This window comes from Xenopus laevis, chromosome 3L (assembly GCF_017654675.1).
Source record: "Xenopus laevis strain J_2021 chromosome 3L, Xenopus_laevis_v10.1, whole genome shotgun sequence".
NCBI lineage: Eukaryota > Metazoa > Chordata > Amphibia > Anura > Pipidae > Xenopus > Xenopus laevis.
Window position 1 is genome coordinate 122,177,837 of NC_054375.1, and position 22,924 is coordinate 122,200,760.

A 22,924-nucleotide genomic window follows, 5' to 3' on the forward strand; every position below is an offset into this window, starting at 1 on the left:
TGCTTTTTTCTCTCACTCATAATGCTCTATATTGTGTCAGAAAACCAGCCTAGTAAAAATGCAGCCTGAAGTAAATTCAGACAATTTTCTTTCTGTCAAAACCTCATTTTGCCCCCAAAAGCACATCACTCTCCAGAAGAGACGTGAAACATATGCACAGGTCTCTGCAGTTACTCTGCTCAGTAACAGGACCTCATGCCTCTGACTCATGTGGAGTCGCTATAAGGAGAAGCTTTATTGACTCTCTCTGAGTTGAGGAAATTGCAACATCCAAATACAATTTAAACCACTTCTCCATGTCTCCAAGAGGAAAGTTAATTAGCTAAAGTTTGCATTTTTCCCCACTCATGTAGCCAAAATGAACAAGACCTATACCTCACTCCCTGTTTCAATTGACGACTAAGGCTGTAAAGACCCCTGCCCCCGAGGTTAAATCAATATCAGGAATTCTATGGTTATTGTATATAACTTGTTTCCATGTATCAGGGGTTGGAGCCAAGTCTTTATTTGTGTATGTCGGGCTTTGTTACAAATTATTTTTTTTTCTTTCCACCAAACTTGCCTTCTTCATGAAATATTTTATAGGCGCGGAGGAGACATCATAATCATAGGACTGGAGAAGGAGTCCGAAGGACAGAGAGGTCGTGTCATTGCAGTGTTACAAACTGGCATAGTAGAAAATCAAGGGTAAGCATGGTGCCCCTAAAGTACTGGATGTCACAAAAGTCTTATACTTTACAGTGTGTGTTTCGTCTTATTTTACATTTGTTAAAATATGTATTTGATGCACTGCATGTGCTTACGGCCTTACAGAAGGGGAGGGGGGGGGGGTGGATAGTCAAGGATGATGGAAGTTGTAGCTTTTGTAGTTTTCAAAGTGTCCAGTTTTACATGTCTAGATTACTGGCCAGCTTATCGTGTTCTGCTTTCCTTAGGGTCCATCTCCAAGCTGCTGCTCTTTGCAAGGATTCCATTGTGTGTTGCTTGCAGAGCGAGACTCTAGGTTGCAGCTTGTCTGTCTGGAGGAACTGGGGATCTGAGGAGTTTGACATTTTCTATCATGCCTCTGATGAACTGAGAAGGCTAGAAAACTGCATGCGGAAGAGGAGGTAGCATCAGAAATACATGCACTTTTAATATCTGGTCTGGACCCAGGCCTTCCTTAAAGCTTCCTTTTTAGTGATACCAAAACATTCCCTCCAAAATATTGATTGTGTGGATGAATTGATCTAAATCCTAGAAATGTGGTGTTAACCGTTAGGCCCTCTTAAGATAATTTTCTGGCAAGCCCTGCACGCTCACTCAGAGGTAAAAGAGCACTTTCTACAAGCTGCCACTATATCAGTGGTAGAAGGGACCTTATTGGCCTGTTACACTTCTACATTACCCAGCATCACGTACTCTGAACACTTCCAGTGAGAACACTACAGACACACATACTATATAATATACACATCCAAACGGTGGCACGATGCTTCATACTATGGTTTGCTGTTTCACTATTCACAGCAAACTGGAGGTGATGTAAAACAAGGAACCCCCACACCTGTAACCCAATTCTTGGCTGTTGGCAATAAAACCTTACACCCTAAATTACTTTACATAGCCACTGTACATCTTGTTTCATAATGAAAGGCACCCGGGATCTGTCTCCCTTCTAGTTCTATTCTGCAGCTTGTGCCTTCCCTATACAGTATCCCATGCATTCCTGATGCTCTGATTATACTCCAATATCACATTTATACAGGCGGCCAGCACCAAAGCACTCTACTAAGAAATACACTTGCTACTTAAAGTGCACACATAGGCAAATAAACTTTTTAAGCTTGGGTGGACTTTTTGTAATGTATTATTACTTTTGTACAATAAATATGGAATATATGTGTATTAAAGGCCCCAAACATGAATTTATGAGTATTTTTTATAGAGAAACTCCAGTGAGACAATATCTCAAATGCAATTGGTTTGTCTGCCAACGAGGCTGCACATATTACTAATGTGGTCTTGCACTGATGCCCATTTTGTTAGTGATCACTTTGCCAACTAGGGTGTGTAATTTATTTTCTGATACAGGTATGGGACCTATTATCCAGAATGCTCGGGGCCTGGGATATTCCGGATAATGGATCTTTCCGTAATTTGGATCTTCATACTTTAAATCTACTAGAAAATCATGTAAACATTAAATAAACCCAATATAATCGTTTTACATACAATAAGGATTAATTATATGTTAGTTTGGATCAAGTACAATGTACTGTTTAATTATTATAGAGAAAAAGGAAATCATTTTTCAAAATTTGGATAAAATTGAGTCTATGGGAGACAGCCATTCCGTAATTCGGAGCTTTCTGGATAATGGGTTTCCGGATAACGGATCCCATACCTGTATATAGCCACAACACATTTATTAAGTGCTTTACAGTTGAGTTTACAGTCTAAGGTTTTCTAGTCTAAGGTCCCATTCACACACACTTCGGTCATTTTTATGAGGAGTAGTGATGGGCGAATCTGGCCCATTTCTCAGAAAATTTGCAGAATGGTGAAAAATTTGCCAAATTTCACTCATTGAAGTCTATGGCCTTTTTTTTTTTTTTTTTTTTGCAGCAAACCTGGCAAAAAATGTTGTTCATCGTTGATTATTTCTGGTAGGATATATGTATAGTGTAATATACAGTAACATATCCACAGTAAATAAACACTTCCATTCTGTTCATCTGTATCAGGTCTGGGTGTGTGTGCCACATTTTCTGCCAACACTGTGATCAGTTACACAATGCTATCAGTAGGGAAGAATAAAGGATCACGATTAAAGGAGAAACACAGAATTACTGGCACAGCCATGGCTCCACAACTCACCCACTGAGATCTCTGTACGGAATGTGTATAAATGAGTTTATATGGAACCGTTGATCGTCCCTTTAAGTGCCAGCCAGTGGGATTTATTTTGTAAGTCACTTCTATGCTCTTATGAGTTCAATACATACACGCTCCATGGCACCATTCTCCCATTCCCAAGCAAAGCCTTCAAGGGGCTCATTGGATACCGGTTTTATATGTCAGAGCTACAGGGGGGTCCTTACAAAATATTTCAGTTTCTTTTGGTATGTGAGAAACAGCTCCTCTAAATCCTCTAAAGCAATTCTTGTGGGCTTACAAAGCTCTCTGTGTATATCACTGTACTTTGCTTGCAGTGAGACCCCAATTCAGCAGCATCAATGCTCCACTCATTCACTAATTACCCGGCAGCACCCCCCTCCTGCTGCATTAAACTGACTGAAGACGATGAATCATTTCCTAGAAAATGTGTTTTTTTAATCCTTTCCTGGAAATATTATTTTAAGGAGAATAGTTATGAGAATATTCCAGAGGGATTTCAAGGCCAAAAACTCGATCCTGTCTGCACTTTCCCCTTTCACTGAAACTGTTTTGTTACCTACATACAGAAACAAAGGATTATACTTACAGTACAAAGCTAGGAGGAGCAACATTTCACATGGGATATTTTAAAAAGAATGTGTGGTGACCTATGTTAATATCTACATAGTCCTGATTAAAGCTGGCCATAGACGCAAAGATCAGATTGTACGAATCGAGGATTCGTACGATTTTCGGTCGTGTGTGGAGTGTCCCGTCATTTTTTCGTCCGGCGGAGATCGGTCGTTTGGTCGATCGGACAAGTTAAAAGATTTCTGTCGGCTGCCGATAATATCTCTGCGTGTATTACTGATCGTACGATTTTCAGTGGGAGACTGTCACTAACTTTTGTCGGACATAACTTTCGTACGATTGTTGTCAGGGGCAGAACATTGGCTGATCTGTTCTTTTATACTTTATTTGATCAGAATGGTTAGTGGCAGGTCGGGAGATGGAAAAGTCCGATTGTATGATGATTCTCTCTCATATGATGGATCTTTGCGTCTATGACCAGCTTTAGGGATGATTCAGGAGATCTTTGTGAAAGGGACACTATACCTTCCTGTAGATGGCTTCTTCTTGCTATAACTGGCCACTTAAAAGCCATGTCCCCAGTGACATAAGCGTATCTTGATGTATCTGGCCATGGTCAGAGTAGATCAGGGGAATAGCCGAAAGGCCCTAAAACATCCCTCTATTTAATTTACAGCATTTGGTAGGTATGCACCTATTAGTCAATTGTGGCCAATTATCTAATGTACAATATGTCCTGGAATATAATAATTGACATACCTATATTAATGCATGCTTTCAACCAGTGGCGTAACTACCAAGGACCGCCCCTCCCCCCCACTGCAAGAAAAAAAATACGGAGGGCCCCAAAGCTCCTTCCTCCTGCCTTGCTGTGGGCCTGTTCGTGGGGTCAACCAGTGAACATTAGGAAGCAGAAGGGGTTGGAAGAAGGAAATTCCATACAGCAGACCCTGTGGACCAGGGTCCCCCCCCCACAGCCGCAGGGTCTGCTGTATGGTAATTACGTCAGTGCTTTCTCTTCTCAACATGTTTATTAGTTTCATAAACAAGTATGAGATAATACACTACAAGTGTAAAGAGTCCATATGACAGATGTTACATCTTCATAATCAAACAACAAATTACTTAAAAATTTCAAATTCCGAATTTAGACATTAGACAAATTACAAAATAATGCATAGAATAAAAAACAATACGTCAGTGATTTCAACATAGTGTAGATTCACATCCCTTTAAAGAGGTTGTTCTCCTTTCAGTTAACTTTTAGTATGATTTAGAGAGAGTGATATTCTGAGACAATTTACAATTAGTTTTCATTTTTTGTTATTTGTGGTCTTTGAGTTATTTAGCTTTTTAATCAGCGGCTCTCAAGTTCAAATTACCCTAGCAACCATGCACTTATTTGAATAAAAGACTGGAATATGGATAGGAGAGGGCTTGAATAGATGAGCAATAATGATACATTATTTGTAGCCTTAGAGTATTTGTTTTTTAAATGGGATCAGTGACCCCCATTTGAAAGCTGGAAAGAGTCTGAAGAAGGCAAATTATTGAAAAACTATTAAAAGCTTATGTGAATTTACTATGAGTCCAAAATAAAACGTGTATGTGTGTACTTCTGTACTAATAAAACCCTGGTAAATTTACCAAATATTGATCAACTGGCACCTTTTAATACATCTTTTATAGAGCTGATCAGAATCGTGAAAGAAAGGCATTTAAGCAGTATTGACCAAACGGTACCAATCTGTAAGGGTTTTAATCCCGCCCTCTAATTTAGGGGTCACTTATATTAAAAATCAAACTTGAGGGATGTTGTCTCCGTAACCTATAGCGATACTTAATAAAACACGTACTACAGTACCTATAAGAACATTTCATGTAACAGATACAAGAGGAAGTGACAAGTGTAACACAACCGTACCGCATGTAACATCTCTGTATTTACAAACATTCGGGGTCATTTATAAACACTGGGCAATTTTGCACATGGGCAATTACCAATAGCAACCAATCAGATGTTTGCTTTCATTGTTTTCCTTGCAGCTGGCTGAAAAAAGCTACCCATTGATTGGTTGCAATGGGTTACTGCCCAGGTGCAAATGTGCCCAATGTTTATAAATGAGGCCCTCTATGTTCAAGTAATTTGTAAAGGGGCAAAAGATTTTGAAGCTATGTATGATAGATATAAAGATGTTCCTACAGTATTTTCCCCAAGGAGGGTCCAAATTCAGTGAAAAGGAGACACAGCCTGATGTCCATCAGGCCCGGACTGGCAATCTGTGGCTTCTGGCAAATGCCAGAGGGGCTGCTATAAGGTGCCATAGAAAGTCAGTATTTAGTGGGCTGGTGGAGGCTGGGTGGGCCTCTGTGTGGACTGATTGGGCCTCTGTGTACCTGAAATGCCAGGGCCTATTTTAATTCTCAGTCCGGACCTGATGTCCATCATGATAATATTTGGGGTGATTCTCCTATAGCAGAGTGACTGAAAATGTATGCATCTCTAACCTTGTTATGTTCTTAGGGCTTGAGCAAAGCTTGAAGCTTCAGCTTGATCTCAAGAAGTCTAAATGGTTCGGATGTAGAAGAGTGGAACCTGAGAAGCTTGGGGTGCCAGATACACACTATGGGCAGAGGAGAAGATGAGTGATCAGAAGTGATAAGTACAGTGACAGGCTGAAGTTTATGTTGTTTCACTTTAGAAGAAGAGCAACAAAAGATTTAGATAATATGGGGTGATTCACCTTTAAGGTAACTTTTAATATGTTATAGAACGGACAATTCTAAGCAACTTTTCCATTTTTTTTTTTTATAGTTGCCTTTTTCTTCTGACTCTTTGCAGCTTTCAAATGGGCGTCGCTGACTCCCTTCTAAAAAACAAATGCTCTGTAAGGCTACAAAATTATTGTTCCTTCCATTCAGGCCTCTCCTATTCATATTCCAGTCTCTTATTCAAATCAATGCGTGGTTGCTGGGGTAATTTGGACCCTAGTTACCAGATTGGTTAAGATGCAAATTGAAGAGCTCCTGAATAAAAAGCTAAATAACTCAAAGCCTTGAATAATAAAAACTGAAAACAAATTTCAAATTGTCTCAGCATATCACTCTCTGCATCATACTGAAAAGTTATCTCAAAGATGAACAGCTCCTTTAAAATTTGAGTTTTATTAGAGGAAAAGATATCTTGAAGCACAATAATGGGCAATTTTGAAAGTTCCAGGATAGTAGTTTAAATGTCAAGGCATTGGAAGTGACTGACAGTTGGTTGGTAGTGGAATAGCGATTGGTAAGGTTGGCGGTGGCAGTCTGCAGAGAGGAAGGTCAGTTAAATGAAGTACATTAAGATTCCAGAATGTCTAGATTTAACTTGGGGACTGCCTGCTCAATTACAAGTTAAGAATAAGGCTTTAAATTAATGTACCTGAAATGATCTCTCTGGGTCATTGCCATTGTCATTATATAAACCAGCAGCCTTTGAAGAGAATCATACGGTATGTTGGAGACCTGAGGCTTTGCAATCACCACGTGGCAAGTGACTTTTGCTGAAAGAATGTGCAGGAGATTTATATAGAGCAAGCACAGCCACCAAATAGTAAATTACAGTCCTGCAGTATCTCTGCTCGGAACAAAATGCAAACCATCATTTTCCAAATGTGCTGCTGTATGTGGTGCTTTCATCTGCTGCCAGATTTCTGTAGCTGCTCCGTCTGCTGTGCTGTGGCTTTCCCCCGTTCTGATGACATAAGTGCTATTGTAATTTTCCAAATGATATTGAAAGTGGGTCTATAATCCTGCCCGGCAGCATGCGGGAGTCCATTTCTATTCATTGCTGCTCAAACGTGACCATCATGCTTTGCTTTTCAGCAGATGGCGCTCACGGTTAAATCTTCTGCACCACCACATTCTACCTTTTCCTCCAAAGCAAACATAATCCTTGGCTTCATTTTTCCTTGCCAGGCACTTACTCGGCTTCCAGCTGTGGAAAGCCCTCTCCACATTAGAGAACAATGAAAACGATATTCCTCTTCAATTTCCACTTTCATTACCCTGAGGCTTTTGGCTGAATCTTTTATTCACATGCGGCCGGGTCCATATTCATTTCATATTTCTACTAATTCTACACCCCCCTAACACAAGATAAAAAGTTCAATTGAATTAAATAAGCAGAGTATTTTGAGGGCAAAATGTACAAACTGAAAAAACTCTTGGCTTTAAGTTTTTAACTTGCAATTCCCCTAGAGATATTTTATGAAGTTTTGAAGGATTTAGTAAATGTCACAGGAGCTTCAGGATGGATTTCCTGGGGTCCTACAGAGAAGCAATTAGATATAGATAGTTGTTAGTAATGTGGGGTTTTCTATAGTTCCATTGTGAAAACAAGCAGGCCCAAAGGTTCAGGCCTAGGACAGCAGGATTCTAGGGGGCTGTATTTGCAGACTGCAGTGGGTTGGCAGTCGAATAGCTGTCTCCTTCCCATCAAGTATTTGCAGTTGGACAAAGGTGTGTAGTGCAAGCGGTGAGGAGATGGATTAAAAAGTGAGACTGGGGTGAATGTACGAGGTGGGATGTGTGCCTAGGGGCTCCTATCATCAAATCCAAACTTGATAATAAGGTGGAGCTGAATTTTCTGAGGCTGGGGCACATTAGGGCCTAGGCCAACAAAAAGATACTTTGGCAGGCCAGTCTGCTGGTGTCTAGCAGTCTGTAGACTATTTGAGTGTCAGTCCAGTTTACAGCAAGCTACAGGGCATATAAATTCTCAAGACGTAATTCTGAAGACCTAAATGACCCCTCCGAGCAAGGTCATATAAAGTCAAATGGAAAGGTTAGCTGTGTCACACAAAGCACACACCAAGCAAACCATTGACCTTTTCTTCCACCCCCCACCACCAAATTCATCCTCTGCTAAAAACTGTAGCAAGAACTGGAAAGGTGACAGTCTTGAAATTCCCGTATTGGAAGGCAATGGCTGCTGTATTGTAACTTAGCCCGGAGCCATTTGTACAAGTGAAAATGGAAAAGTCACTTAAAATTCCTCCTTTGATTTGCAAGGTGTACAGTATGATGTTAGACTTGCTTTTCCCATGACTTAGTAGGTGTTCAGGCATGACCACAGGCCGGGGCCCTATTGCAAGCTGAGTCATACATTTCTTGCCATTTATTGGATTCTTCATAAATGGTTATGGTTCGGGAGGTTCCCGGGGACTGAGTTCTAGTGGGCATTCTGAGCAGTTCTCCTGTTTCCTAGCGTGAATACTGCAGCCTTTGTGCGGTTACGCTTCTACATAGTGGGAGCAGTGTGCTATATATATTTATGTATATATATATATTTGACTGATGCTATGAAGTGTAACCCTAAATAGACGAATGAAGGTGTCTACAATGAACATGTCTCAGCACAACAATATAAATACTGCCCTGATCATTAATACATTTTTTTTGTAAAGTTCCAGTCATTTGCCAGTTTTTTTTCCAGTTTAAGTTGAGGTCAGAGCTGCATGGAGGACACAGTGGCTAGAGGTTGTGCGAGGACAGTCTGGGTTTCTCCTGATTTCCAGACCTGTAATTTAATCTGCAGAAACGCTCCTGTTATCAGACGACATTAATTAGAAAGTGTTACTGCGAGGAACGAGAAGGTAAAATGTGCCAAGATGTGAGCACAGCCTCAGCTTCTGATCCCTTATTAGAATGCAAGCTCTTTGTAATAGAATGTTTAACCCAGGGATACAATGCTGAAAAGACTGGCTTTATGGTTCTGTGTCCCCGGACTTAAAGGAAAACTATACCCTCAAAATGAATACGTAAGCAACTGATAGTTTATATCAAAAGTGCCGTATTAAAGAATCTTAGCAAACTGGAATAAGTATTTAAGTAAATATTGCCCTTTTACATCTCTTGCCTTGAACCACCATTTCGTGATGGTCTCTGTGCTGCCTCAGAGATCACCTGACCAGAAAGACTACAACACTAACTGTAACAAGAAGAAGTGTTGAAACAAAAGACAGAACTCTGTCTGTTAATTGGCTCATGTGACCTAACATGTATAGTTTGTTGGTATGTTTGTGTGCACAGTGAATCGTATGATCCCCTTATTTTTTTAAAATGGCAGTTTTCTATTTATGATTACCCAATGGCACATACTACTAGAAAAGTATATTATAATGAAAATGGTTTATTTACATGAAGCAGGGTTTTACATATGAGCTGTTTTATAAGATATGTTTTTATAGAGACCTACATTGTTTGGGGGGTATAGTTTTCCTTTAAATGTAAAGGGCAAGGGCCTTTTACATTATTTACCAATATATACATCAGGAATGTCCTGGTCACGTAGCATTGTTCACTCCTTGATCTACATATTTTTTAATGCCTAATGGCAATGTTCCCTTCTTCATCTGCATGTTTTACTGTGTTTAGTGTTATGTGGTTATGTTCTCTCCCTCATTGGCATTTGGCCCCATTCCTTCTCCCTCACATACTGTACATCTTTGAGCCTAGTGGCACATGCCTGTGTTCCCTCTCTGATCTGCATGCTCAAACCCAGTTGCACATGGCCACCTTCCCTCTCTCATCCACATGCTTGAACCTAGTGGCACACAGCCACAGCCTCTCTTTGATCAACATATTTGAACTCAGAAGCACATGTCAAATTCCCTCTCTCATCTGCTTCTTTGAACCCAGTGGCACATGACCACTTTCCCTCCATATTCTGCCTGCTTGAAACTGGTGGCACATACCCACCTTCCCTCTCTGATCTGCATGTTTAAAACCACTGGCACATGGCAGCTTTCCCTCTCTCATCTGTATGCTTAAACCTGGTGGCACATGCAGAGTCAGACTGGGACACTGGGAAAAAAACCTGGTGAGTCCCAGCAACCCAGACCTGCACCCTGAACTCCCATGACCCCCCCCCCCGTCTCAGTTGCGACCACAAGAACAGAAAATAAGGTACACGTGAAGGGTTGTGGCTAGGGTGGGGGCCTGAGGCAGCAACCCCGGTGGGCTCCAGATTCCCTGTCCGACGCTGGGCATATGGCCAATTTGCTCTCTCATCTTTACCTTTGAACCCAGTGGCATATGCCCACTTCCCCTGTGTCTTCTGCCTGCTTGAATCCAGTGGCACATACCCACCTTCCCCAGGGCCGGATTTACATAGCGGGCGCCCGTAGGCCCACTGCCGTTCATTGCTCCTATCCTCTCACGTAATTTTTCATCATCGGGACAGGAGCAATGGGGATTTGTGCACAGGAAATTTAAATATCTATTGAATCTCCTGTGAATCCCCAGTGTTTCTCAACCAATGTGGGTGTGGTTGGCCAGCATTCCACCCTCTAAAATCCTGCCACCCCCTAAAATCCTGCCGCCCTAGACCCGGGCTTGGTGGCCTTTCCACAAATCCGGGCCTGACCTTCCCTCTCTGATACACATGTTTAAACCCATTGACACGTGTCACCTTTCCTTCTCTCCTTTGCATGTTAAAACCCCATGGCACATGGCTACAGTCCCTCTCTCATCTGCATCTTTGAACCTAGTTAAAATCTGCATGTTTGAACCCAGGGTCTAGGGTCTGTATCACCATATTGTGAAGTGTTTAATCATCTACACGCTTTGATAAATAGGCCCCTAAATGGGCTGGAGAAATGAAAAGCAGAAGACTGAAGAATTCCCTCCAAGCACAGGCTGTGTTAGTGCCCCTGATTCCATCTGTACCTGGAGGGCAGGAATCCATGATTGGCTGCTTTGGAATTTAAGCAAATCAAAGTGAGTTAAAGTAAAATGCATGGAATGCTCAATATTAATTAACTGATTTACTGGGCTAGTATTTAAAGGAGAAGCTGAGCACTGGAATTGTATAGAGCTAGCGTACGCTTCACTTTCATACTGTATAAAAGCACAGACTCAGCCATAATATTCATTGTTCTTAGTATCCCTGTGTGAGTCCCTACCTTATGTTGGGGTGCCAATATATAACATGTCTGTTCCAATCATTACTTTGACATACACATTCTTCATATCATGTAACCCAGCTGGTATCTATTAACAATAGCTGTAGGGGTTCATGGCAACATGAGGAATAATATTACTTTTAGTAGATAAATGTCACGTTGACTATGCTTGTTCACAGCATTGTGACTGTTCTGTGCAATTAGGCTCTCCTTTTATTAATTGTGACAATGTACAGTGTTCATATTCCTTTGATACTGTCAAATAAGTGTTTCAGACCAATAGATCCCAGAATGAGATGCTTTTGCCCCGCTTTAGATACATAAATAAAAACAGTTATCTCTATATTGACAGAGGGGCTGGAACAGGAAATCAGATATCAGACCCAGTACATATAAACTCAGAAATGTTACATGATTGATTCTTTGGAAACACCTGAAAGTTTGGGTTAATACTATATTTATATTTCTGCCTCCCCCAGAGGTAGCTCTTTCCTTCTGTTACACAATGTTACTGCCAGGGGGGTAATAGAGAGAGACAGAGTGTAGCTCTCCTCTCACTCTATCACTTTTGAAGCCTGACCCCTTTCGGCATATTTATAGGATCTATCTGTATAATTTATTTCTTTTAGTCCCTCTGTACAGTTTGTGACACCTTTGGGTGCTGTTAGTGGAAAGGCACAGTCGGGACCTCTTCTATTTGTAAACAGTTTCTATAAAACATAGAGGCAACCTACTGGTACTTTGGCACAAATGGAAACTCTTGGCACCATCTGAGCAGAATTTAAACTGTGTTTTTGTATTTCACGATAAGGCTGGAGGCTGTCTGTTGTTGCCTACTGAGGAGATTGTATTACATTGTAATGAAAAAGCTTTGTGTTGTAGAGCTCTAATGACTTGTTAAAGCTGGGATAGTGCCATATCTGTGGGATGTTTCATTCCAAATGTCAAAGCTTGCTTTGTTATGTTTGCAGCACAAATCCTACAGGTGTCATTGTTCTCTTGCTGCTGGGGTACAGGTGTAGGTGAGGTACAGGTGAGATGAAGTACAGCATGGGATGATGATCTAGGGCATGATCTTTTTTATACTCAAATATAAAAAGAGTTGGGAGCAACACAAGCACCTTGAGGTGCCAAATAAAGATTCACTATTGGTAGCCCCATATTTGGACTAGCAGCCTACAGGAGGCTGTGTTTTGCAGTGCACTTGGTTTTAATGTATCCAAAACTTGCCTCCAATCCTGGAATTCAAATCTAAGCATCTGCTTTGAAGCCACTGGGAGCAACATCCAAGGGGTTGGTGAGCAACATGCAAGCCACTGATTGGGGACCACAGACCTAGGGGGTCTAGCTATAGTTAATCTAACAGCAGCTAAAAATTCCTGAGCAGGAAAATAGTCCCCAATTAAGAAATATTTTTATAGTATAAAACAGCATGCCTATATTATACGTGGCTGTAGGGTAATTTTCCCATGAATATCATAACACACCTGTATAATTCTATGTGGGCTACTATGAATTTCTATGGAAAATATCTTGCATTGTTCAGAGGTTATAGCAGACACTCCCTGAAAGAATTCTGTCGATGAGTCACAACACTGGAAAATAAATGCTCCAAAGATTAACGCCAATACTTCTAACCGGTGTGAATATTTACAATTCTCTACTTTAAGGGATCCTTATTTCTTTTGAAAACTGTTGTCACTCGCTCTTTCTTATGGGGTTGTGGCATATTACTTGTGCTTCATTGTCTCTGTATGTTTGTCAAAAGAGATTTTTATCTTGCGAGGGACGGGAGCCCCACTATGGTATGAAGTTTTTCTGGTTTGGGGATTAGAAAGACCTGTGGACATAGAGCAGGTGGAACTAGTTGAATTCCCGCTGAGTGTGGCAAAATAAACCAGAAGGCAGATTAGGAAAATGATTAAGAGGAGATAAAGATATTCTCTTTTTAATCTGATTATTAAAATGTATTTATTAGTTAAAGCACTGGTGGAAAAGTCTAAAATGATGGACAATTGTCCTTTTTCAACCCAAATGAACATGAACAATGTACATAAAGCTTATATTTCTTCTGCCCTTTCAACAAAATTCCTCCATGTGCGACTCTTGTAGAATTACAGACTCAGATCTGAGCAGAGAATGAAACTTGGGTCTACAAAACCTGCGCCTTTCTACCTTTAGGTGTATTGCAAATGTGACATTTATGAGATATTTAAAGGACCAGTCACAGCAAAAATTATTTTTTTAAAAATACGTTAGTATTCTACGAAAAAAAGACACCAACGCATATTAAATTTTAAAGTTGCTAAGTCTTTATTAACTACCGAAATTCTGCTTGCGCTCCTCTTCAGAAAAGGAAATCGGCGATCCATTGTAGGGCGTTCCATTTCTCCTCCCTGCCTTCCTTATAGGAGATAGCCAGGGAGGAGAAATTGAGCGCTGCCTAGGGTTGCTGTCCGGCCTAGCCGGTAAAACACCTGCCAGGGCCGGTATTACTGTATTTACCATCAATGTAGCTGCTGGTAATTTGTAATACCCTTAACAAAAGCCCATGCCCTCTGATGAAAATGTACGTTTTCTTCGTTTTCTGGCGATGTGGCCCTGCCCCCTTTTGCGGCATAACTTCCGCGGCTCTGCCCCTTTTTGTGTCACGGTCCGCCCCTTTAGTTCCCCTTTAGTTCACCTCTGCCCGGTAATTTTTTTTTAAAAAAAGTGGCAACCCTAGTGCTGCATGATGGATCATCGCCCCCTGTCGCCATTTCTGAAGCGCAAGCGGAGTTTCGGTAAGTTATTTATTAATACAGACTTAGCGACTTTAAAGTTTAGTATGTGTTGGGGTTTTTTTTTCATAGCATACTAATGAATTTTTTTTAGAAAATTTTTGCTGTTACTGGTTCTTTAATAGTAGTAATACATGTTTGGCTCATAAGAATTCTTACATTTTTTTCCCTTTAATTTATACACCCTTTCCAATAAATCACCATGGATATGTGCCTTGCATTCCAAAATTCCAAATTTTTGTGAATTAGTGTAGTGGTAACAATTTTGTGCCTTGCGAAGTGGTGCAAAGTGTGGCGAAGCCTTCACATGTGAAAATTTGCCCTTTAGTGAATTTGCCTCGTGGTCTCTTTCCCAACTGGTTTGCGTGGGCTTCCCATGCAGGCCTGGACTGGCAATCTGTAAATTGTGGCAAAGGGCAGAGGGGCTGCTGTAAGTTGCCATAAACAGTCACTATTTATTGGGCTGGTGGGGGCCTTTTGGTTATAAAAATCTAAAATACCGGGGCCTATTTTGATTCCAAGTCCAGACTTGCTCCAATGTAATTTTATTGTTGATCCAAGGGTCAAATAATTAGATATTAACATGCTAAACAAGCAGCTCTGTCTGTGAAAAAAGATCCTGAAGTTTAGGAACACTATCTACTTTGCCTTTAAATATTTAAGTGGGAATGTAATTAAAAGTTGCAAGCGTTATTTAAAATGACGGCTTTGCGAATGTTTAGCATTGCTCTCAATGTAAAATCAGTCTCTGGCAAATATTACATTGCACGTTATCGCTAAGCAAAGGTTAAGTGTTAACACCTTCTATGGAGTTTTGTTAAATATTTTGTTCATATTAAACATGGTCGTTTACATTCGCAAATGTCTTTGCGCAGGTTTTTTACAGGAAACATATTACATTCCCCCATTATTGTCAACATTTCTGATCAACAAAAGCTGCTAACTTGTTGCTAGTCAGTGGCATTAGCAAGAGGACAGCGTGTTATTATTATGTCTTTGTTACTGCCTTATCCCAATAATCTTCCAGTCACAGAAAATAGTGATCTGGTTGCTAGGGTACAAATTACTCTAGCAACCATGCATTAATTAGGAGATCTGAATATGAGTAGGAGAAGGCCTAAATAGAAAGATGAGTAATAAAAAGTAGTAATAACATTAAATGGGTAGCCTTACAGAGCATTTGTTTTTAGATGGGTCCAGTGAACCTCATTTGAAATATGGAAACAGTCAGAAGAAGAAGGCAAATAATTCAAAAACTATAAAAAAGAAAAAATGAAAGACAATTAAAATGTTGCTTAAAATTAGTCATACTATAACATACTAAAAGTTAAGATAAAGGCGAATCACCCCTTTAATGATTGGAAGCAGAAAATCAGTTGTATGTGGTTCATTTTCCTATTTCCTGCAAAAGGCTATAAGGGTTTTTGTTTTTTCAGAATGAGAGAAAACATAAATCATTATTTCAGCTCATGGAAAATATATGGAGGGGGTCATAAAAATGGTATAAATTACTGGTATTTCTATAATACTACATTACAGCAATGTGCTTCACCTTTTTGTATAATTAGCTGTTTTAACTTTCTACCAACATTATCTGCAGTCTTTTCAGTGCTCTATAAACAGGACTATTCCGTTTTTCTCAAAAAATGCCCGAAAAGAGATTTCAGATGTACATAGTGTAAATATGCCTCTAAAAGTACGTTTTAAAGTAAACAAAGCAGAAAGCTGCGTATATCTAAAGGAAATGCTGTGCAGTATAAGTATATATAGTAGAAGTGTAAGGCTTATATGTCTTCTAGGAAAGAGCTACCAAATGGCCATTCACAGCTGTTGGTATTCCCAGACACGTTTGTCATGCTTGTGTTTCTCCCCAACTCTTTTTACATTTGAATGTTGGTCACAGATAAAAAAAAAGGTTGGAGACCCCCTGGGTTAGATGGTACAGGTATAGGTTCCAAACTAAGATATAATTAATCATCATTCAACGCAAAACAAGCCTGTTGGGTTAATTTAATGTTTAAATGATTTTCTATACTTACGGTATGAAGATCCAAATTACAGAAAGATCTGTTATCTGGAAAACTCCAGGTCCCGAGCATTCTGGATAACAGGTCCCATACCTGTACTAACAATTTGAATGAGGGGGCATGGGTGTGCGTGGAGGAGATTGTCAGTAACACTCAGCTCTCATACAGAAAGCAGGATCATGTTTTGGATATAAAAGATTAAAAAAACTGCAAGTAGTTTTTTTTTAAAGTCATGTCATGATTGTTTGTGATTAGATCACATCAGTGTTTATATCTAACTAAAAGTCCTACTGAAGTCAATTCTCAATTCCATAAACTATGGATATCATTCCATTACGGGATCCGGGCAGTTTAGAAGATTCCATTTGACAATGCACCATGTCAGCCTGTTTATGCATCAGCATGTGTTAAAGAAGAGCCTCAGCTCATAGGCTGGTGGTATTATACACAGAATTGCCTTTGTGCCACCCTGCTATGGGTTTTGGGGGTATTAAACATGAAATTGTCTCTGTGCCATCCTGCTATGAGTTCTGGGGATATTAAACATGAAATTGCCTTTGTGCCATCCTGCTATGAGTTCTGGGGGTATTATACATGAATTTGCGTTTGTGCCATCCTGCTATGAGTTTTGGGGGTATTATACATGAATTTGTCTTTGTGCCATCCTGCTATGGGTTTTGGGGGTATTATACATGGAATTGCCACTACGTTCATTTATATATTTACTGAGAGTGTATTTGTAAAATAGGGAGTGTTTAGTGGGGTGTGTCTTGCAAAGTGGGTGTGGTCTAAATTTTTTGGCATGGAACATGTAGTGCACCACTATTTTCTCCCCTGTCCCCGGATTTCACTCTAAAAAGTTTGGTCACTTTAACTTGGTTGGGACAAGTATGGCCGCAGTTAGCTGTGATTGATAACAGCCTTCCCCTTACATTGCTGACTACTGCACTTTCCACCTTAAATAGCTAGGTTTGTATGTAACACGTATGACATTTCTTATTAGCATGCTGTGGGTTAGAATTTCTATTTCTTAATAGCTAAGCATAGGCTTTGGTGGAGGTAAAATGTGGGAAGATGTTCTGTTGTGAAAACAACGGTACAGGGAGGGGGCAGGATTATTGTAAAATACACTAGAATGGCACTTTTCTCCTTGCCCCGGGCAATGGAATGAATGAGACTATTCCTTATGACAGGTGTATCACGCTATAATTACCTCCCAAGAATCTAGAGGATAAACATGCTAAAACCTTTCTCTTGCAAGTCGACAGTCGCTCCTTTGAGTTCTTTAAGAACTACGAGCACATTCAAAAGAGGACAGCTTGTTGATGGTTCCATCTCTCAAAGGCCACAATGGTATCTTTCAAAGACGCCTCCCCCACACCTGGTCTCCATTAACAGTTGCTTATTATGTAGTGAGCTGAGCTGCAGTGACATAAGGATAAACCTCAGGTTGCTTCTGTCATCATGGAGTCATCTCAGGACCATGGACACACAGAAAGCTTCAGCAGCCTCCTGCCCGTGTCATTAGATCTGTGATCAGCCGAGAGTGGCCCCCGTGATGGGGGAATAGCGGATATTAGGAAACCTTTGTGCAAGTAATATGGATACAAAAGAAACGAGTTAACCATACTGCTTTGGCCATTTATTAAAAATAAATTCAAAAGGATTCTGCATTGGCGAGATTAAATAGAAAACAACATTTCAAAGGACTAAAAGTTAATGTATTCCAAGCACAGGTGTGGGATCCGTTATCAAGAAACTTCCGAATGACGGGACAGTCATCTCCCATAGTCTCCATTTTAATTAAATAATTCAAATTTTTCAAAATGATTTCATTTTTCTCTATGATAAAACAGTACCTTGTACTTGATCTGAACTAAGATATAATGAATCATTTTAGGGGTCAAAACAATCCTAGTGGGTTTAATTAATGTTTAAATTATTTTATATCCAAAGCGTGGTCAAAATTACAAAAAGATTTCATATCTGAAAACTCCAGGTCCCAAGCACTCTGGATAATAGGTCCCATACCTGTACTTATGAGTACCAATACTGTGGAACAAACAATGTAGCAGGTACTGTATAATGTGGAACTGGAAGACCACATAGTCACTAAATACACCGACCTCAATGATCTAAAAGTGGATTTTGTTGTGATATAGTTTTCCTTTGTGTAGTTCCTTATTATAAAAGGTACATGTGTATAAATAGTGGTGTGCTGCAACCTGTTACATATTTATGTTCCCAATTACCAGGCCCAGCTTAGTGAAAAGAGCAGCAAGTTTTGACAGCTCAACCCGCAGTCCTAGATTGTTACTAAAATGTCCCAACTTTTTCTTTGATCCCAGAAAAAGATACAATGTTTCTAACTTAATTGGTTTTTGGCAGAGAGCTCAGAATATGTGGCAGATGCACTTAGATATTGTAACAATTTAGGCTAAGCAAAAAAAACTATTGTAACTATTTTTGATAAGCAGGTCTCCTGGGGAAACTGGCAGCTTAAAGTAGTGGCAGATGGGGAGATTAGTCACCCAGCGACAAATCTTCTCTTCTTTGGGCAATTATTCTCCCCAAATGCCTTCCTGCCGGCGATTCGTATTTTTGACGGTGGGAAGGCATTTCGGGGAGATTAGTCGCCCCTAAGAAGAGAAGATTTGTTGTTTACCCTATAGGGCAATTTCAACTTCATTAGCAAAACTGTAATAACACATAAAAATCACAGAAATGTGTTCAAATATTCATAACCTGCCAATTTCTTTAAAATTAACATGGTAATTAGGAGGTGTGACCACAAAATGGGGGTGAAAGTTTCAAAAATCTTTTTGTCCCTCTTTCCATTTCCAAAATGTTGGGAGGTATGCTGTATTCTGGTGGCACACAAGCCACATTGTTAATATAACACATGCTCTAGAGTCTAGAATGAAGGGAGTTGCACTAGGACTCAGCAGGAGATTCAAACAGCTCTCAAATCTTCTGCCAAGTAATCCCCAGTGCAGATCCAATCTCCCTTAGGCCAATGCCACATGGGGCTGAAACTTGGCCTGCCAAAAACACAGTCCCTACACAGCAATCATCCCCTTACTGGCCTCTACCCATAACCATTTGCATCGGCCCGGGTGCTGTCATATGCTGCAGATTTTGGTGCCAAAATGCAAACTCTTGCATTTCGGTATCGAAATCTGCCATGTGTCCCTTCATTCTGAGAGCCCTGTAACCAGATCATGTGGGAGTCAAGCTCCGTGTAGCCAGCCAAGAAGACATGGCATGAAATCTATTTAAATACAGTTACCCTTGGGGCAAGCTTATTGCTTGGAGAATAATCACACAGTAATTATGTTGTTATTTCTCCCTAATCTGCCGCTCATAGTAACTCTCTAGCTGTGGGATTAGCTGGTAAATATAGTGTATTTATTGTTACAGTTACAGAGCCAGCTAACTCAGTGCTATAGAGAACATATTGATCCTTTTCCGGCATTTATAAAAGAACACCCTGTTGTGCCATTTAGGGTAAAGATTTTAGTCTGAAGTGGATTGTTTTTACCCAGATAACATCTCTGCAATTGTATTACTATGGGCAGGGCAGCCATCAGAAATCACAGGGCCCCATACGAAAAAAAATCCTGGCCCCCTTGTGGTCAGGGCCCCCCATTAAAAAAAAATTTGGTGCCCGGGGCCCCACCACACAACAGGGCACAAAGGGTTACCTTTAGGGGGGCCCTGCCATGTTACACTTACTTCATTAGTGTGGCCCACCTTCTGTAAGTGAGCTGCCCACTACAGTAGGGAGGAGGGGAGCACAGGTGGCTGCATCTTCTTCCAGTGACAGCATTTTCTTCCCTTATTGGTCACAGAATTTCAAGTCCTGGTAAAGCTGCATGGTGATTGGATGAGCTGGAGGAGAAGTTCAAACCTCAGCTATGTAATCCCTGAGCAGCTCAACTGGGACTTAAACTCAGTGACCAATAAGGGGAAGTAATGGACAGAAGATACCTCCCCTTGTGCTCCTGCCCTGCCTTCCCGAAGTCAGCAGCTCTCAGAAAGCAGGGGGGCCCGGCTAATCAAGAAAGTGCCGTGTGGTCGGGCCCCCCTTAACCCCCTTAAATGTATGGCCATTAAATGTAACATTCATAAAAAAAATGTAGGAAAGTTAGTGTTTTTTATGAAGTTTCTGAGAATTGCCTCAAAGCTTGCATCTTGCAACATCTGATCTGCCATATGTCCATACGTACAAAGATAACAACAACATAAATATCAACAAGAGACTTCAGTATGATGGCAAGTGTCTGACATCCAGAGAAACCTAGAAGATTGTGCATAAGAATTGTCATGGTTGACACAAAAAAAGTTGCAGCAAAAGAAGCACAATGACTACAGTTAGGAGACTATTTATTAAAGGTAGTTTCAGTTTTGAGATAAAAAAAAATGTCAAGGTCATGTTGAAGTCAATAGCACAGGTCCCTTGAGCCATTTGAAGTTGTTTTAAGCCTTCATGATTTTCAGGGGGTTTTCGGTGATTTGCACTTGTAAACTCAATCAATTCAAACTAATTGATCTTCTCCCCCCAATTACATTCAAACTTTTTCAAAAAACATTCGAGTTGTTAGTTTAATCGAGGCAGAAAAAGACCTCACATTGTGACACATTCAAAGTGTCACTTTGAACTTGCTGTGTTCTGTCGCAGTTGATAATTTTTTAATAAGAAAGCTATATACTTATCTATCTATCTAAAGTTTTTTCTCTGAATAGTACATATTAACATTTTTTAATGGTTTTCAATTTTTGAGCCATCCCAAACAAAGTAAGATTTACATCAATGCAGAGCACATTGCGCAAAACCATATACCATCAGCTCTGTCTGGTTTCAATATGCTCTGCAATAAACTTCCTCCGTTATAAGCTTTGATAATCTTCTCGCTCTGCGCTGTTAGAAATCCAACAACACTGGAATAAGTAACTGGAGATTTGCCCCCCCCACAGAGAAACTTTGGGGCCCTCCCCATTTATATTTGACCACAGCAGAGATTCAGTGGAGCAGTGTTGTAATTCACAATCCAATGTAAAACCAACGTATAATCTGCTCCAATGATCAGACAGGGCCTCCTCGAGCCCCTCATAGTGCAAGATCTTATTTACTTCACAGGATCCTGGAACATCTCATTTCTTTTCAACCAAAAAAAATGTAAATCACATTTAGAGAAGTTGTTTCAGGACAAAATTAATCTGGACATTGTTCCATTTTCCTGAAATGCAGTTTTTAGTTTAATACATGCTTTTTGCAGTCATTTTGTTCTATAACCGAGTTAAGAAGGGGTTGGATGGCTTTTTAGCAAGTGAGGGAATACAGGGTTATGGGAGATAGCTCATAGTACAAGTTGATCCAGGGACTGGTCTGATTGCCATTTTGGAGTCAGGAAGGAATTTTTCCCCCTCTGAGGCAAATTGGAGAGGCTTCAAATGGGGTTTTTGCCTTTCTCTGGATTAACTAGCAGTTAGGCAGGTTAAAATAGAGTTAAAAGGTACAGATAAAGAGGGTAGGCTATTTGGACAGGTACTGTGCAAATTATCAGTAAAAAAAAAAAAATTAGGAAGGGTGCTTTCTGGTTCATACTCTGCATATACAGTGAATGTGCCTCTGTAACTCACGGAATGTGACTATGAAGAGCACATCTGGCAGGTAATTTGTACAAAGATTTGCCTTTCAAGCTCACGTTGTCATCTGGAGATTATCAGCTTCATTCCAACTGTGCTATGATGATAGATCTTTGGACAGTTTGTTAATGAACAGCTCTGTGCCCTCGGGCTTAATTAGATGTTCTAAGCCTCCTGCAAAATATTTATTGTCACCCACCTTTTTATACACACTAAACGGGCAGGGACTGGCACTTTGTGTTTTGCTAACCTGCAGCCCCAGTACATGAAGTGGGAGTCTTGCTTTGATAACCCCCCCAGCCACAGTACGCGGGGTGGGAGTCGTTGTTTAATTAGTCACAGTCACAGTACATGGGGTGGGAGTCATTGCTTTGATAACCCCTAGTAGCAGTACAAGAGCCATGACTCAACCCCAGCCACTATAAATGAAGTGGGTGTTACATAGAACATTGTCCCTTAACTCAAAACACACAAAAAAGTACATCACATAGTCTGTGATGTCTGTAAACTCTCAGTGCCCAAAAGTTGCCCACTGTATCCCAATAGCCTCAATGCAGTGGGTCTTATATGGTCTACATTATCTGGGTTACATAGTGCATTACATCACTTAAACAAAATATTTGGTCCACAATGTGAACAGTAAGCAATAAAGAGTATCAGAGTGTATTGCCTGGTCCACAAAGCCCCCCATAACTTTCTGTGCCCACAACAACAAGTTTACCACATAATTTGAGAAATCTAATGTCCCAATTGAATGGAATTAGTGCAGCCCTTCTTGCTTAATTTTTCCCAAATGTTTATGGTAACAAGTGCAAAAGAAACCCTAGACTTAGATTGTAAGCTCAATGGGGAGACATCCTTCCTCTTGTCTCTTTGACACTTAGCTCTTATTCTTTAGGGTGGTGGCAAACGGGGAGATTAGCTGCCCAGAGACAAATCTTCTCTACTGCGGGGGACTAATCTCCCCGAAAAGCCTTCCCACCAGCAAGAATATGAATCGCCAGTGGGAAGGCATACGTTGTGAGGCAACTTCGGGCAACTTTGGAAACCAAAAGAGATTTGTATGCCATCT

At 40.4% G+C, this 22,924-nt stretch overlaps 1 protein-coding gene and 1 long non-coding RNA gene across 6 annotated transcripts in view; both read left to right on the forward strand.

Annotated features, from left to right (window-relative positions):
• lrrk1.L (leucine-rich repeat kinase 1 L homeolog) overlaps positions 1 to 6,233 on the forward strand; it is an 80,339-nt gene extending 74,106 nt beyond the window's left edge. For 2 of the 4 annotated variants that reach the window (XM_041586876.1, XM_018253272.2), the window contains 3 exons: positions 586 to 687; positions 936 to 1,109; positions 2,727 to 2,902. In XM_041586876.1, the coding sequence (XP_041442810.1) occupies positions 586 to 687; positions 936 to 1,109; positions 2,727 to 2,799 (349 nt within the window). In that variant the 3' untranslated portion in view covers positions 2,800 to 2,902. Of the gene's footprint in view, positions 1 to 585; positions 688 to 935; positions 1,908 to 2,726; positions 2,903 to 5,974 lie in introns of those variants that run through there. The other 2 variants (XM_041586877.1, XM_018253271.2) reach the window with 2 other exon arrangements.
• Positions 6,234 to 6,548: 315 nt separating this feature from the next.
• Positions 6,549 to 22,924, forward strand: part of LOC108711483 — a 47,164-nt gene continuing 30,788 nt past the window's right edge. For both annotated transcript variants that reach the window (XR_001934911.2, XR_005966368.1), the window contains exons 1-2: positions 6,549 to 9,086; positions 11,070 to 11,211. This is a non-coding gene — a long non-coding RNA (uncharacterized LOC108711483). The remainder of the gene's footprint in view (positions 9,087 to 11,069; positions 11,212 to 22,924) is intronic.